Consider the following 16,163-nt stretch of genomic DNA (forward strand, 5'->3'; position numbering starts at 1 on the left):
ATCTTGAATTATTTAACCCAGAATTCCCCTACACCTGGGTTTTTAGGAACATAATCCCTCATGACTGTTGAGAGATTATTGTTATTTTCATGGTGTTACACCCCTACTGTGGTCACTGTATGACACAGAGAATACAAAGACAAATGTCATAGCCTGTGTCCTCTGGGACCTCACAAAGTAGCCAATGTGCAGCAACGGTTAGTTGATCTTCAGTACAGCCTTCTGTTGGAAACAGTGGTAATAATTTGTCAATAGACTTTGGAAGACAGGTCCAACTCTCTGTAAATGGCAAGTCTTTCCAAAACAGACTTTTTTTTTTTTTTTTGGCGTACAGTGGTTCTTCTCTTAATTTTAAACACCAAGAGGGTACAAAAGGTGAGGTAGAATTTTCAGAATCTTATTTATTAAGAAAACCAGAAGCTGCCATCTGAGACCCTGTTTACAGACTGCCAGGAAGCATATTTGGAATGCTCCATTTACTATGACAGAAGCAAACATTTTGACACAAAGGTTTGCTAGAGCCATATGCAGGTGTTTCTGAACTCTAAAGACATACTGTTCCCCCAAACATCATGTGGCTTCATCATGTGATTATTAGTTGGCATTGCCCAGAAAAGGGTTTTGTGAGACCTGCATCTTCCCTGCTCCCAGCCCCAGCTCATGGTACGGGCAGTGTCTGAGAGATGGTAAGTGGCAGAAGCGTCTGTGCACGGAGCGGGTGGGTGGCCTTGGGGGTGTCTAAGGAGATGCAGCTACAAAGCCCCACAGAGTGACTCATGCCTTTCACAGTGACTTTCCTATCTCAGTAAAATCCTGTATTCGATGAGAAGAGAAGTTCCAAATCAGTAATAGCAGCAGCAATCACTGCATCATTGCTTTTCTGACTTTTTACTCTCAGTTTAACTTGATTATATTATTTAACCTCAGAGACAAAAAGGCAGGAAGGTCAGATATTGCTGCCCTTGTTTCACATTAAAGATTTAGATAGAGGTTTAGAGAAGGGTGAAACCTCGTTAAGTCACACAATGAGTTGGTGGTTGATCTGAGACTCACTTGAGTTTCTTTACTCCCAGCCCTATATTCTTTCCATTAAGAAAGGACTTCTTATCAGGCATGGTGGCTCAGGCCTGTAACCCCAGCATTTTGGGAGGTCGAGGTGGAAGTATTGCTTGAGTCCAGGAGTTTGAGACCAGCCTGGGCAATACAGTGAGACATTGTCTCTACCAAAAATAAATAAATAAATAAATAATAAAGGGCTTATCCACTTAAGGTAAATAATTAGCCTCCAGAAAGTACCTTTTCTCTTTGTGAAACTATCATTGCCACAAACTAACCTCAGAAAAACATGCACCTCTCTGGCCCTTTGTCTCCTCATTTCTTCAATGAGGAGGTTGAATTAAATTTGAATTACAAGAATTCTGAAATGACTTCCAGGTTTTACATTCTAGAATTTTCTTGTCAATAGCATTGTGACAAGGTTACAACTATGGCTGTTTACCAACTATCCTATCTTGAAAGAAGTGGGAAGAGAGGCCAGGCACAGTGGCTCACACCTGTAATCCCAGCACTTTGGGAGGCAGAGAGGGGCAAATTGCTTGAGTGTAGGAATTCAAGTCTAGCCTGGGCAATATGGCAAAACCCCATCTCTACAAAAAATACAAAAGTTAGCCATGCATGGTGGCACATGCCTATAGTCCCAGCTACTCGGGAGGCTGAGGTGGGAGGATCACTTGAGCCTGGGAGCCGGAGGTTGCAGTGAGCTGAGATTGCGCCACTGCACTCTAGCCTGGGTGACAGAGTGAAACCCAGTCTCAAAAAAAAAAAAAAAAAAAAAGAAGCAGGGAAGAGAACTAATAAGTCCTGGGCATGGCCCCTGGGCCAGACACTTTATTCATTGAAGCCACATAAGAAACCAAATGGGACAAATATTATTAGTTCCACTATGAATTAGGAAATCAAAGTTCAGAGCATTTAGGGAACTTGTCCAAGGTCTTCTAGATAAAAAGTAGCAGAACTGAATTTGAACTCAGTTCAAACCTTCCTGATTACAGCAAGCACATGCATTTTACTAGATATCAGCAGCAGTGAGACCATGTCCAGAATAACTCATCAAACCACCTGCCCTTTAATAGAGAAGATTCATTTCTTTCTCATACCACTCCTGTCACAACACCTGCTGTAAGACACTTGTGTTACCAAGAGCATTTCCTTGTGACTTTTGTGAGTACTACCTCACTGGCAGTGGTGTTTTTATCCCAGGGAAGTTATAGAAGTAAAAACTCCATTCGAACCCATGGAGCAGAAAACCACCGACATCTACTCTATGAGTGCTGGGCCTCCTGGGGCGTGTGGTATAAATACCAACCTTTGGATCTTGTAAGGTGAGTTTTTAATCAGCTGCAAATATAAAGCTTGCACAGAATGATTAGGGCAGACTCTCAGCTGGGACAATCTCTCAATGAAGCAAAAAAAGCCTGAAGTATACAGCTCTCACTCATATCTGGCTTCTTCACAAGAGGGAAACTCATCTGAATATATCAGATGTTCTTGGTAAACTTACCATCCCTCTGATGAGGATGGAGTTTCCCCCAAAAAGAGTCTAAGAGAGGGACCCAGGAATGGGGATGTGAGATCAGCCAGGCCTGTCACAAGACTTCATAAGGAGCGAGTCACCCATGTGAGTCTTATTGACAAACTATCTTGTACAAAGGTAACACTGCTTACATATATTACTGACAAAGTAAAATATTTATTACTGTTACGCAAATAGGGCATATGGAGTACTGTCATTCCAATAAATTTCAGGCTTAGTTTTCTTTTAAAACTAATAACCTTTAAAGATTGTTTTAATTTGCTGATCAAAAAGTATATCAGCTTTTAAGCTATGATAACTGTGAAGTGGAAATGTATGGGTTTTTTTATTATTATACTTTAAGTTCTGGGTTACATGTGCAGAACGTGCAGTTTTGTTACATAGGTATACATGTGCCATGGTGGTTTGCTGCACCCATCAACCCGTCACCTACATTAGGCATTTCTCCTAATGTTATCCTTCCCCTAGCCCCGCACCTCCCACAGGGCCCAGTGTGTGATGTTCCCCTCCCTGTGTCCATGTGTTCTCATTGTTCAACTCCCACTTATGAGTGAGGACATGTGGTGTTTGGTTTTCTGGTCTTATGATAGTTTGCTGAGAATGATGGTTTCCAGTTTCATCCACGTCCCTGCAAAGGACATGAACTCATCCTTTTTTATGGCTGCATAGTATTTCATGGTGTATATGTGTGTAAATATGTGTGCATGCACATGTGTGTGTGTGTGTGTATGTGTTTTAACCGTCTATATCTGCCCAACCTTCTGCCTTGGCAGCATTATTCTCTGACATCTCATTATTTATTTAGAGGCCAGTTATTAAGATTGGGTAATAACAACCCACACTTCCTGGATTCCTTATTGAGGAGAAAGTCATGTCTCATTTCCTAAACTAGCTAGATGTGTTGTTTCACTTAAATACCGGGGCCATAAAACAAATGAGCCCAGAGGGGAGGAAAAACAAAAGACAACGCACTTTATATTTGTGCCCTTATCACCAAGTGTTTACTCTCAGTGTTCCAAGGGCATTAATGAATTGTGATCCATTCCTTGTGTGGGTAACAAATAATCCAGATAATCTGAGTGAATGGAAAATATTTTCTGAGATGAGATCATTTTCCTTTGGTCAGACTCAGTGGATGATAAACAGTGGGGGAAAAAACAAAAGTAAATTATCTTCCCAGCCTCAGTGGCATGTTACAGGATTACAATGATTAGAAATTACAGATAATTGCTGTAGGCAACATATTTCCCATTCATGACAGTGTTTTGATTAAGATTTTGCAGTTGCGGTTAGTCAATGACTATTCATTAACTGTCTCTTGTGTTTCCAGTACTGTGCTAAGTACTATTGGCAAAGCCAAACAGACGCCAAATGGTCTCTGGCTCTGAAAACCTCAGTTTTCCTTAGCAACACAGGCCACGCATACTTGAAACATCAAGAAAAGAAAATACAAGGCCATGCATAATTAGGTAAAATGTGTAACAGAGGCCATAAGTTTTATAGTCATTCAGAAAAATGGAAAGAACGGATGTGGCAGCGCCCCTGTGGAAGTCTCTGAAGAGCTGAGCCCTGAAGAACAGTGGCATTTATGTTGGGCAAATAAAGGGTGATGAAAAGCACAGCCAAGCCTTGAGTAGAATGAAGTTGTGGAATGTCATCTCTTAAAAAGTTCTCATCCTATAGGTTTTACTTCCACCATATCTCTTGAATCGGGCCCCACCTCAGCATCTTCACTGCCTTCACTTGCTACTTGGACTATGACAGTTGTGTGCCTAGTTGGTCTCCCTTTGCCCACTCTGGCCCCTTCCAGTCCATTCTGTCTTCTCAGAATAAGCTTGTATACAACCATGTTATTTTATGGAAGGGCTAATTCTAGTTCTGGTAGAGAGTAGTAGTAGAAGAAATGTAAGCCCAGATCCTAGATTTGATTGGATGTTCTATTATCTTGGCTTACTTTGCTTGCAGTTTACCAGTAAGGCCACTAGAAAGTAAGATGACTACACAAAGTTTCATAATGCTTAACTTTACACGCTGCACTGTAATTTGCAAGGCTGTTGTGTCTTTAACAGGCGGTACTTTGGAGAGAAGATTGGGTTATATTTTGCCTGGTTGGGCTGGTACACTGGCATGCTCTTCCCAGCTGCCTTCATTGGATTGTTTGTCTTTTTGTATGGCGTCACTACTCTGGATCACTGCCAAGTCAGGTATGGGGAGCTCTTGGGGGAGCTTGCCTTTGTTTAGTACTTAGAGGTGGCTGTTTGCACTTTGGGGTGTTCACACATTGTGGAGACATTTAGCTTTTCACTCAAACTTCCTACCCTCTCATGGAAAAACTCAAAGTTTCAGTTCACTAGGACCTCTCCATCCATTGTCCTTGCTGCCATGGTCTTCAGATAACCATGGAAGTAAAAGGCACCTTTTCAGACATACAAGCCACTATATGTCTACAGAACAAGCCATTTTCATTCACTGGCTGTAAGTGCTCTCTTTTTTAACTTTTTCACTTTTTTTCTCAGCTGATACTGCAAAATAGTGAACTAACAAGTCTCTCTTACGAATTCTGTGTTTTTACAACTTGAGCCAGAAAGACATCTCACCAGCTTGCTAGTACCTTGGGAGTGGTTCAGTGTCGATGATCATTATCTTGGTTGTCTCACCAGAATATAGGTCAAGGTACTCACAGAGATCTTGTTGCAAGGCTGGACAATGATCTTAAATTGCAAATGTGCCTTTCAAATGTGATTGCAAAAATAAAAGTGAGTGATTAAGCCTCCCACCTATGAAAATATTTTACTTTCTGGTGAAGTTGTTAATGTGTTAATTAAATATAGTTTTCCCTCAGGATAGGGCTAGAATCTCTAGTCAGTTATGTTTTGTTTTCCATATTAGTTTTAACTTATCATACACATAGAGATCAAGATAAGTATCTTATATAATCTTCTTACTCCCTTAATTCAGTATGAAATTGCTTCAGACCTTTGAAAAGTGAAGGACATTTCTATAATTTGGGATATAACCATCAATGTTTGGCTTCATGTGTTTTCCTGAGTTTAACTTATTAATATGTAAAAATAAGGAACAGCCTCATAAGTAGGTTTACCAAAGTATTTAAATGTGCAAGAATTTGTTTACGTTAATAACAGATAAAGCTAAGATGCTTCTAACGGCAAACATTTAATCTACTGGATCTTATTTACTAGTTAAACATTCTGGTGAAGTTAGAAAAAAATATTCCATGTCATCAAAAGCAGTTCTTTCTGTTCTCTTTTCCAGTAAAGAAGTCTGCCAAGCTACAGATATCATCATGTGCCCCGTGTGTGATAAATACTGTCCATTCATGAGGCTGTCAGACAGCTGTGTATATGCCAAGGTAATTTCAAACTGTAGCATTTTAGATGGATTGAATTTAACATATGCCTTCCTCAGGGGTGGTCGGTAACTCTATTCTGTCATTTCCGGTCTTTGATTTTCAAGCGAATGTTGTAGGATAGTCTTATCTCCATCATTCAGTATTCTAATTCAGATATCTTTGTTAAATGTCCATGTATTTGGAAGGCATGGCTCTAGACATCATCCATTGGAGCTGCAGCATGGCACAGTGTGAGGAGCACAGTGCTGGAGTCAGAGAAAGTTAGGTCCAAATTTTCACTCTGCGCTTTACCATTTCTTTGGGAACAAGATATTTCTTAGAGTCTCAGTTTTCTCATCTGCAAAATGGAGACCGTGTTGCTTGTTTCACATGGAGTTAAGGTGTATACTGAGCATAGTGCTTGGTAAATAGACCTCAGTAAGTGACAGCTATCATCATTTGCCTCCTCTTCATCATCATTATTGTCAAAATGACCTCCATTCAAGGCTAGCTCAGCCACTTACCTCTTTAGCCCTGCACACGTGCCCCTTTCTAAGAAAGTCTTCTTTCATAGAAAGCAGCTCAATCTTCTGAGCTTTCTTGTCTCTAAAATGCAGGAAATATGTGTCCTCTCTGTCCTACCCTAATGGCATGACATGAGGACTAAAGAAGAGAATATATGTGAAAGTGCTTTGAGAAAAAAAAAATACATGGCACCACTATTTCTATTATGTGTTATTGCATACCTCTTTCTTGTGATATGCCTTACTTTATTTCTTAGACATGTTTCTCACATTCCTAGAGTTTTTTGATACTTAGGTGATGGTGTCCCTAACACAAAACAATAGCTGAAATTTGGGTTTGTGAAGCCTTTTCCAAGATCCACTGCCTTTTGGCTTGCCCAGATTCAGATATAAATGGCACTGGCAGATTTTATCCAGCTTGTGTAATCACTGAAGCCTGGATCTAATTACTCTCTTGGCATTGCAGAGTTTTGTTCATTTTAAACGAGGGAACATTTGATAGGCAACCCAGGATCCCGCCTATCTATAATGTCTTTAGTACTGCAGGTGGCCAGTCTGTGTGGGAGGAGCCCAGACAGCAGCAGTGAGCTGTGGTTTTAGAAAGATTTGAGCTTTTATGTTGCAAGGGACAAAAAAAGCACAAAATGCTCTCCCTGTCTTTATGAAACACTCAGATAGACCTGAGTGGATAAGGATAAATTTAACAGAATGGCTTTAGGATATAGAGATTTGGTGAGGATCAAGAGCTTTGTAAATAATATAATTTTGTTTACAGGTCAGATATAAGCATGAATAACTCAGGTTTTAAAATTCTGCTTCTGGGGAACCCCAAAAGTGGAAGCCTAGTTTTTTTTTTTATGTGGAAAGATATGCTTGAGTAAAATTATCTTTTTTAAGGAATCATCATGAACAGTTTATGAGTGCTCAGATTTTGTAGGGGCTTATTTTGGCAGTTATTCTCCCTAACTTAAGACCTAGAACAATAATAATTATAATAGTTACAGCTATAATAATAGCTAGACAATCTACATTGATTATTTCTAATTCTCTCAGTAACTTCAAGATACGTATTATTATTTCCATTTTATTCAGAGACTCAAAGAGGTAAAAATGACTCATGCATGGTCATGCATGTCCAGCAATAAGTAGCTGGGCCTTGGTTTATTACACTGCAAAATATGCCTTCTTTACCACTGTGCCCTACTAAGCCACAAGATGTTTAGATTCTGAATTTAACATTTGGCCTTGCCTAGAAACTTAGTAAAATGAAAGATAAAAAGCCTTAGAATGACAGAATTGGAGTTATACAGGGTTTCCTTTAGAAATATTTATTAGAGATGTCAGAGTGATTTCATGGGACTGTGGATACACAGAAATATTAGATCAGATTGGAGCTAGGATCCAGTCCAATCAGTGGCTGTTCTGCTGATAGGGATGCCGTATCCTTGACTTTTGTGTTTGCAAGAATCAGAAACCCAACTCCAACTGGCTTAGGCAGAAAGCTATGTAATGGTACATTTTGCTAGAACAGATCCTGGGGTGGCTCACACTCTGGTATCATGAGGGTCTCACAGCCTGGAACTGGTTCTTCAGGGCCCCTGGTGTCCCTGCCCACATGATCATTCTGTAGACTAGTTCTCTGTACAACAGAAAAGACGGCTACCAGCTGCCTTGGCTCCAGGCTTACGTCTTCCTTCCCTTGTCTCCTTAAGCGAATTTTTGTGCTTATTTTAAACTCCTGGTCTGCTGCTACACTATGTCTGTGGGAATCTTCTTTGCAGGGGAGGGGTTGTTGTCTTCCGCATATATTTCATTATTTTGGCCTATGGGTACTTGTCCTCTGGAGGCATCAGCCACTTTGAGTCAGGGTCAGAGGCCAAGGTCAAGTTTGTCAGTCCTGGTGAGTTACAGAGAGGACAGCGTGCCCCAGGCACGACTGTGTGCTACCACTCTATCAGGTGACTTTTCTGGTTAGTTTCATTTTAAAACCTGCTTATAACGAAGCAGAATTGGGTGTTGGCACTTCACTTGATTATAATCTGCCAACCCTGGGGTTTAAGAGGAGGTGGACTATGGAGTGAATGCCCTGGGGCAGCTATCCAGGTAGCACCTGCTTTTCACCCATGTCTAACCAAGCAGGACTTTTAGCATTCCGTGATATTGCTCCAGGAACACCAGCACCTGTGGTGTGGCCTGCTTAGCTGGTTTCTGAGGGAGGGGAAACTAATTGTCCAATGGCCATTTGAGGGAGAGAAGCTAGAGTAGAGCTTATATATTTCTCTAACCTGTGCTCTCACTATACCTGGTATCTACAACCTACCTCTCCCCACACACCACCACCATCACACACACATACCAGTTCAAGATAACCTCCCATCTCCCCTGAGGTTTCTCAGGGTCTTTGTTTTTTGTTTTTGTGTTTTGTTAGTCCCTGGAATCTACTATCTTGCTTCTGCAGGACTGATTTTGGCAGAAGGTGCCCATCAGCTTAAGCTAACTGACCATCTCATTAGGAACCAGAAGCCCCTATAAACTTACCCCTCCTCATTCATATATTGTCAAATTGATAACTGCAGCAGAAAGCTGTCTGTCTCCAAATGTTTGTGTATCAGCCCCAGGGCAGTACTCTGATTGGTTCTATTTTGAGCCATGTGTCCCCTTGGGACCAGCAGGTGTTACCTGGAGAAAGGAGAATGGAAGACAGATGATCCGGGTAGCCAAAAACAATGATAACTGCAGTCCATTTCAGAATGGACACTGATGGTGCAAGCTACACTTTCTAGCAACTCTCAGTAAATACTCTGATAGAGGCCGGGCGTGGTGGCTCATGCCTGTAATCCCAGCACTTTGGGAGGCCGAGGCAGGTGGATCACCTGAGGTCAGGAGTTCGAGACCAGCATGGCCAACATGGTGAAACCCCGTCTCTACAAAAATACAAAAATTAGCCGGGCCTGATGGTGGGTGCCTCTAATTGCTTGGGAGGCTGAGACAGGAAAATTGCTTGAACCCAGGAGGCGGAGGTTGCAGTGAGCCGAGATTGCGCCATTGCACTGCAGCCTGGGTGACAGAGTGAGAATCCATCTCAAAAACAAACAAACAAATAAACAACAACAACAGCAAACTCTGATAGAGAGCACAGTCCAGTCAAATACCACTAGAACCTTCAAGCTTGGTTTGATACTGAGTGCCCAATACACAGCTTAACTTTCCCTCTGGCATATGAAATAGACAAGGTTCAGACATTTGTCTCACAGCAGGTATTTGAGTGCTGCCCATCTCTCCTCTATTCAAAGAAAGAGAAACTTTTGGAATAATCTGAAATACTTCACATTCTGATATAACATGAAAAACCTGTTTATATTTGGTGCATTCTCGAAGGGACAATAAAGTATACTTTATAGGTAGCTATAAAGTACCCCCGAAAAAGGTTATGCTTTATGAACCTATCAGTCATCATTTCAATTTGTCATGGACATTGGTATGATTTATACTGGAGGCAGAAATGAGCTTGGCAGTTTTGCAGTAAAAATGGATATTTTTGCTTTCTGCTATGGTGTTTGCAATAGAATATATTATTCTAGCAATAAAGGGTTGCTAGCTGTCTTTGTGTTATGTGCAGAAGGTGAATATAGTGATTACCCAAGGCTTTAATAAGGGTAGAGTTGGATTTAGTTAATGGTTCTGCTCTTTTTTATAAGGCTGAAATCCAGAGGGCAGCCCAGAAAATGTTTGCTCAAAACTACATAAACAAAATAGCCATGTTTTCAAAGTGAATAAATGAGGCATTAAAAACAGTGCTTGGGAAGGTGAAAACCTTTAAAGCAGCGCTAACAATACCTTCCTGGTCCTAAATATAACTAAATCCATACACATATGTATGTGTATAAGAGTTTTGTAGTACACAAAAGGGAATTCTTAGTAGCACTATTGGGGCTGCTGATAAATGTTCAACTAGATGAGAACCACATAAAGAGAACAAATTGTCTCCTCTATGAACTACCTCACAATTAGAGGAAGCCTTTTCTTATTTATGGTTCAAAAGGAATATTCCCCCCACCCAAAACAAAGCCTGTAAAACTCATCATATCATCACAGCTATTTTTACAGAACTTGAAAAACTTTGAATTGGAATATCGTGTATGAGAAATTAGCTCAACACTGATTCTTATTATTCGCAGGTAACCCACCTTTTTGACAACGGAGCCACTGTCTTCTTTGCCGTTTTCATGGCAGTCTGGGGTAAGTGTTCTAAAACCATAAAACTTGAGTTTTCCTCATATGCCCTATGATATATTCCCTTAGAAGTTTCACTTTGGATGTCAAAGAAAGAAGCCTGAGTAAATGGAGTTGGCTTTCCTATTAGCAGAAAGTTGGTAAATAATTTCTTGGGTTTATTTTAAATGATATTATAGAAGAGAGACATGTCTGATTTCTCTTAAACCTTCAACAATGTTGTTAGCACTCTGTTATTAGAGTAAAATTTATTTTCTTTTGGACACAGAAATAAAGCTTATGGTACAACTTTAGTTTAGGTCAGGAATAACTGAAACACCATCTCAGTATATATAGGACTTTCTGTTGTAAGTGACTAACGTGTGAGTACCCACCTTTAGCTTACTTCTAGCTCTGTACAAAATTACCCCTAAAAACAAGGCCTATTTGCAGGACTGAATTGAGTTTTTTGATATCATTTCAAACTAACAGCCCCATCACACAGGTGTGATGGAAACAGTCAAATATTTGGAAGCAACAGGACTTGATTGAAATCGCAACTCCCTTTACACACTAGGCTGTGTGATTTTTGGCAAGTTATTTAACCTACCTCTTTGTAAAATGGGTTAACAAATATATAATAGTCAAATAATTATAAAGCTTCAATTTAATGATATAGAAAAACATCTCACAAGTTCATGGAAAACAGTTAATGGCAGTTACCTTTGGAAAGGAAGATTCATAGGAGAGTAAGTGAACAACGATGAGAGACGAACTTTATGCTATGTATTTTAGTCTGGTTTGAACTTTTTACAATTACACTTTTCTCCTATAACTTTAATTGCCAAAGTCTGAATTTTGATGTAACAAAATTCTATTAACTTTAGACTTAGGCTCATCTTGTTCATTATGTCTGTTATGAATATTGGAATCTTTCCCATCTTTCAGCCCCCAGCTAAAATGTCATCTGCTCCAGCCAAAAGATGTCTTTCTCCTTTGAATTTCCATGGCATTTTTTTCTTAGGGCACTTAAAATTATTTTCACACATAACTTATCTTGACTAGTAGATTTATGGTCCTTGAGGACCATTATGATCGTCAGAGACCTCATATGTTTTTTGGGGGGTTTTGGTTTTTTTTGTTTGTTTGTTTGTTTTTGTTTGTTTGTTTTTGAGATAGATGGAATCAGTAAGTTTCTGTTGGATGGATGGGTGGGTCGATGGATAGATGGTTGGATGGATGGATGGATGGATGGATGGATGGATGGATGGATGGATGGATGGAAAGAAGGAAAAAGAGAAGAAGAAAGAGAAAGAAATTACCAAAAGTATTTATTTATGATACAGTGAATGTATTTAAGAGATCTTTTTTGGTAAGTGGAAACATAAAACCTTGTTCACTTGAGGTCGCTTGTTCTTGATATATTGTGTCTTTTGTATCTAGAGACTGTCAAAGGAAAATTGTCCCACCCATCACAGCTCTGTTGAAGGGACATGTTTTGAACCCCATGAATCCAGTCCCTTTCAGCCAGTAAGCATTTGAACCAAGATCAGTCAAAGCACAGGTTGGTGAGTGGCCTGGGAAAAGACCTGAGGTTCTGCCCAGACAAGGACTGGTAGAGCCATCCAGATTCTTATTATGAAGAATGTGGACTAGGAAATGTAAAGGGAAATAGGAGTTAGCAGCAGGAATTGACAATGAAAAATACAGAGGGCAGGAGGGAGGGAGAAAAGGAAAGATTAAAATTGACCATTGGGTAGAAGTAGGGACCAGGAGGAATTAGGAGGCTGAAGTTATGAGGATCAGAACCTAGAAACAGGTAGAAGCAAAGAACTAGGGGAAAAATTAGAGGGCGACAAAGCCAACTGGGAGAAAATGCAAGACAATCCCCCAGAGAGAAGCAAAGAGAGACTATAGCCAAGTCATGTTATTAGTGGAGTGTCAGGATGAAGACCCAGACTCTCTTGTGGCTGAGGCCTCTCTCAAGCTTTGGGCTTCTGTATCCTGTCTCTGAGTAGGCCATGTCTTTTTTCCTGTAGGATTCCTGCCTCCTTGGTGGACCCTGTGAAAAGCTTTCACTGTTCATGCTACCCTTAATGCATCTCTGTCCCTTGCAAACAAACTAACCCTAACAGAATTTTGATTACAGGACTGAGCTCTCAGATAAAGAATGTGTATCTAGTTTTACTAGAATCTATTAGTATCATAAACCATGATTAGGATAAGCCATATAATGCTTAAGATTTGCCATGGTCACAAATGAGGGGACTTTGGAAACGTATTCATTTCCTAAATCAGTATTGTAAATACTAAATGTATTCTGTAAACCTAAATGTATCTAGTATTCTGTAAACCTAAATGCTAAATGTATATTGTAAACCTAAATGTATTCATTTTCTAAACCTTTTCAGGTCATAGCACACATAAAAGTGAAAATATTTACGAAGCATGCTTCTGTACATGGAGGAACTTCCTCATGGCCATGGATAGGGCTGTCCCAAACACCCTAGCCTTAGAAGCCACAAGAGTTGAAAGGGTTATTATTATTATTATTCCTGGCATAGTCATTTGGAAGCTCTGCCTTGGGCTGCTAATTTACTGTGTAATGAGTTAATGCTTCTATATAAAGAGTGGTATCCTGGTGGTATTCTGGAAGAATTAAAACACAAAACTTCATTACCCACTTCAATATTTCACCAATTTCAAATATACTTTGAATTAAATAGTGGTTTCTTCTCACAGTTTACCTCCTGAGACTACATAGAAGTAAATTTTGGTATGATGACATTTGTTCATAAGGCAGAGGTTATTACTCTCCCCCAGTACCTCCATTATAAAATGGATTGCATGCCTCTTTGCAAGTTGAGTTTTATGTTATGGATGACAAATAGGTTTTGTTTTATCCCCTTGCCAACCTCAGCTGATTGGTGCTGGCTGCCTGGAACATGGAGTTGAGAAGTTTCTGAGGTTGAAAGTGGGTGGATTGGAGATTTAACAGCTCTTGTGCTTTGGAGTATACTTTGTAAGACTCTGATGGATGTTCTATAATAAACTTTGGGCACAAGGGAACATTTTAGGGCCATTCCAGGCAAGACATGCCTGGAATAATTCACCCTCTAAATTGCTTTGTCTTAGATGACAACTTATTGCTTAAATCCCATATTATTCCCAGAAATGTACTAGTTTGAGAAAAAGAATGAGTTGCCCCAAGTGTTTCTTTGTAGATAGAGATAATGCCTTTTGCAGAAATCTGAAAGAGCCAACGGTATTAACAGTTCTATTAATAGCATTCATTTTTGAGGGATTACTATGTACTAAATGCAGTCCTAAGCATTTCCCATGTATCATCTTGTTTAATCTCTCCAGCAAACTTTTAAAAAGGTACTGTTCTTATCCTCATATGACAAATAAGGATACTGCCGCAGTTGCTACAAAGTGGCAAAGCCAGGAGTTAAACTGGGCAGTCTGAGCTCCTCTGCTCTACTGCTAGAATCAGGTATTGTTTGTTACCTTTTCCTTTTGTTTTGGAGACCTGAACCTTAAAATAAAGGACTGCTATGCCTGTCCTGAGCCCCATTTATCCTGCTTTGAGACAGTGATGTTGTATAAAAACGTGTCAGTTCTAATGGAGCTCAGTTTAATGGTCTCAGGATCATCTCTTACGATTGACAAGTTACAGCATTAAATAAAACAAATGCACTCTATTTTCAGGAAATTGCTAGATATGGAGCTGATGAGAACAGATGTAAGTGGTTTACAAGACTTCTGAAGGGCTGGGGTTGATGTGTTCATTTTGTTGCCTTTGCTTTGTGTGTTCACCAGAAAAAAATAATAAGGCTCCATCTGGAACCAGTTTGTAGAAACTGGGAGAGCCTTAGTGTTGGGTTAGGAATCCTGACAGAACTCCACTACCTGTATTCAGGTCACATCTGTGTGAATGCACGGCTCCCTGGGGATCCCTGGGGTATGCTGTAAGCCTGGGTCTGGGCTGGAATTACAGTGTGGCCCATTCCTCAATGCTCGTTTTTGTTCAGAAAGGTCCAAGGGGCAGAATGATTATGGACTAAATAGCTCCTCTCCCAAGGGAAAAAAAATGAGTCATTGGGCAACTAGATGTTGGCAGAGACCTGTCGGGGAAGCAGATTATTTCCCTCTGTTCTGTTTCTGGTTTGGTTTGGTTTTTTTTCTCTTTCTCCCTTGTTTTTCATTTTCTACTTTTAGGATTGCCAAAAGTTAAGTTATCCCCAGTAAACACACAAAGCAAGGTCCTCAGAGCTCTTTAATCGAAATGACAAGATTGTAATTATTTAGTGTGATCCTGTTAGTAATTGGTGAATGAAGTAGGTCTCATTTAAAAAAATACATTTTGTAAGAATCAGCCTTTTGTTTCTAGATATTTATGCTAACTTTATATTTCATAGTCTTATCTGCATGTTCAACAAAAAAACTGGTAATTGTATGTTGAAAAAGGTGAACATTTACTAGAGGCCTACCATGTTTGTATGCACATTCACATAGGATACCTCATCAATTTCTCATCACCCATTAGAAAGAAATTACTAACTTCATTTTATAGATGAGGATACTGAGGCTCAGAGAGGTTATGCAATTTGCCCAGGATTCCAGTAGCTGATAAGGTGTGGAGCCTGAACTTTAAACCAGATCTGGTCTGTTTCACTCCAGAGCCATTCCAAAGTGTGTCCACCATGTTGTGCATCTTCTGTGAGGTATGTCAATTAAGATGTCATTAACTCATACACAAAAATGAGTAAGATGGGATCTCTGCTTTCAAAAATCTCAGTATATTAAAGGAGAGTTGATAATTATAATACAGGGCAAGTCCAATTTAAAATAGGCCAATAAGGGTTTATGTAGTCAACTTCCTGAGGCAAAAGGAAAAGCAGAAAAGGTTCACCCAAGAAGAGGTATGAGGTATTGGAAAGAAGTCTTAGCTTTGCCCAGCAAAGTAGTGGGGTTGGAAGGAGGTGTAGATAACATTCTTAGGTAACAAGAGTGTTTGTAAAGCTCTGAAAAGGAAGAATTGGCTGTTCATAGTGATAGGGAAGTTGAGTGTGTATTAGTTTCCTAGGGCTGCTGTAACACAGTACTACAAACTGGGTAGCTTGAAACAATAGAAGTTTATTGCATAACAGTTCTGGAGGCTTGAAGTCCAAAATCAGGGTGTCAGTGGGATTCTGAGGGCTGTGAGGGAAGGATGTGTTCCATGCCACTCTCCTGGATTCTGGTGATGGTTGATGGTTCTTGGCCTTCCTTGGTTTGTAGATGCATCACTCCTATCTCTGCCTCTGTCTTCACCTGGCATTTGCCCTGTGTCTCTGTGTCTTCACGTGGCTATCTTCTTCTCAAGACACTAGTCATATTGGATTAAGGGCCCAGCCTACTCCAGTTATGACCCCATCTTAACTAATTACATGTGCACTGACCCTATTTCCAAATAAGGTCACATTGTGAGGTAGTGGGACCT

General features: G+C 40.0%; 1 protein-coding gene across 3 annotated transcripts in view; it reads left to right on the forward strand.

Moving 5' to 3' along the window:
• ANO4 (anoctamin 4) overlaps positions 1–16,163 on the forward strand; it is a 325,972-nt gene that overhangs the window by 240,677 nt on the left and 69,132 nt on the right. For all 3 annotated transcript variants that reach the window (XM_023185625.2, XM_023185703.2, XM_023185780.1), the window contains 4 exons: positions 2,260–2,381; positions 4,663–4,797; positions 5,867–5,963; positions 10,645–10,705. In XM_023185625.2, the coding sequence (XP_023041393.1) occupies positions 2,260–2,381; positions 4,663–4,797; positions 5,867–5,963; positions 10,645–10,705 (415 nt within the window). The remainder of the gene's footprint in view (positions 1–2,259; positions 2,382–4,662; positions 4,798–5,866; positions 5,964–10,644; positions 10,706–16,163) is intronic.

This window comes from Piliocolobus tephrosceles, chromosome 10, assembly GCF_002776525.5.
Source record: "Piliocolobus tephrosceles isolate RC106 chromosome 10, ASM277652v3, whole genome shotgun sequence".
Taxonomy (NCBI): domain Eukaryota; kingdom Metazoa; phylum Chordata; class Mammalia; order Primates; family Cercopithecidae; genus Piliocolobus; species Piliocolobus tephrosceles.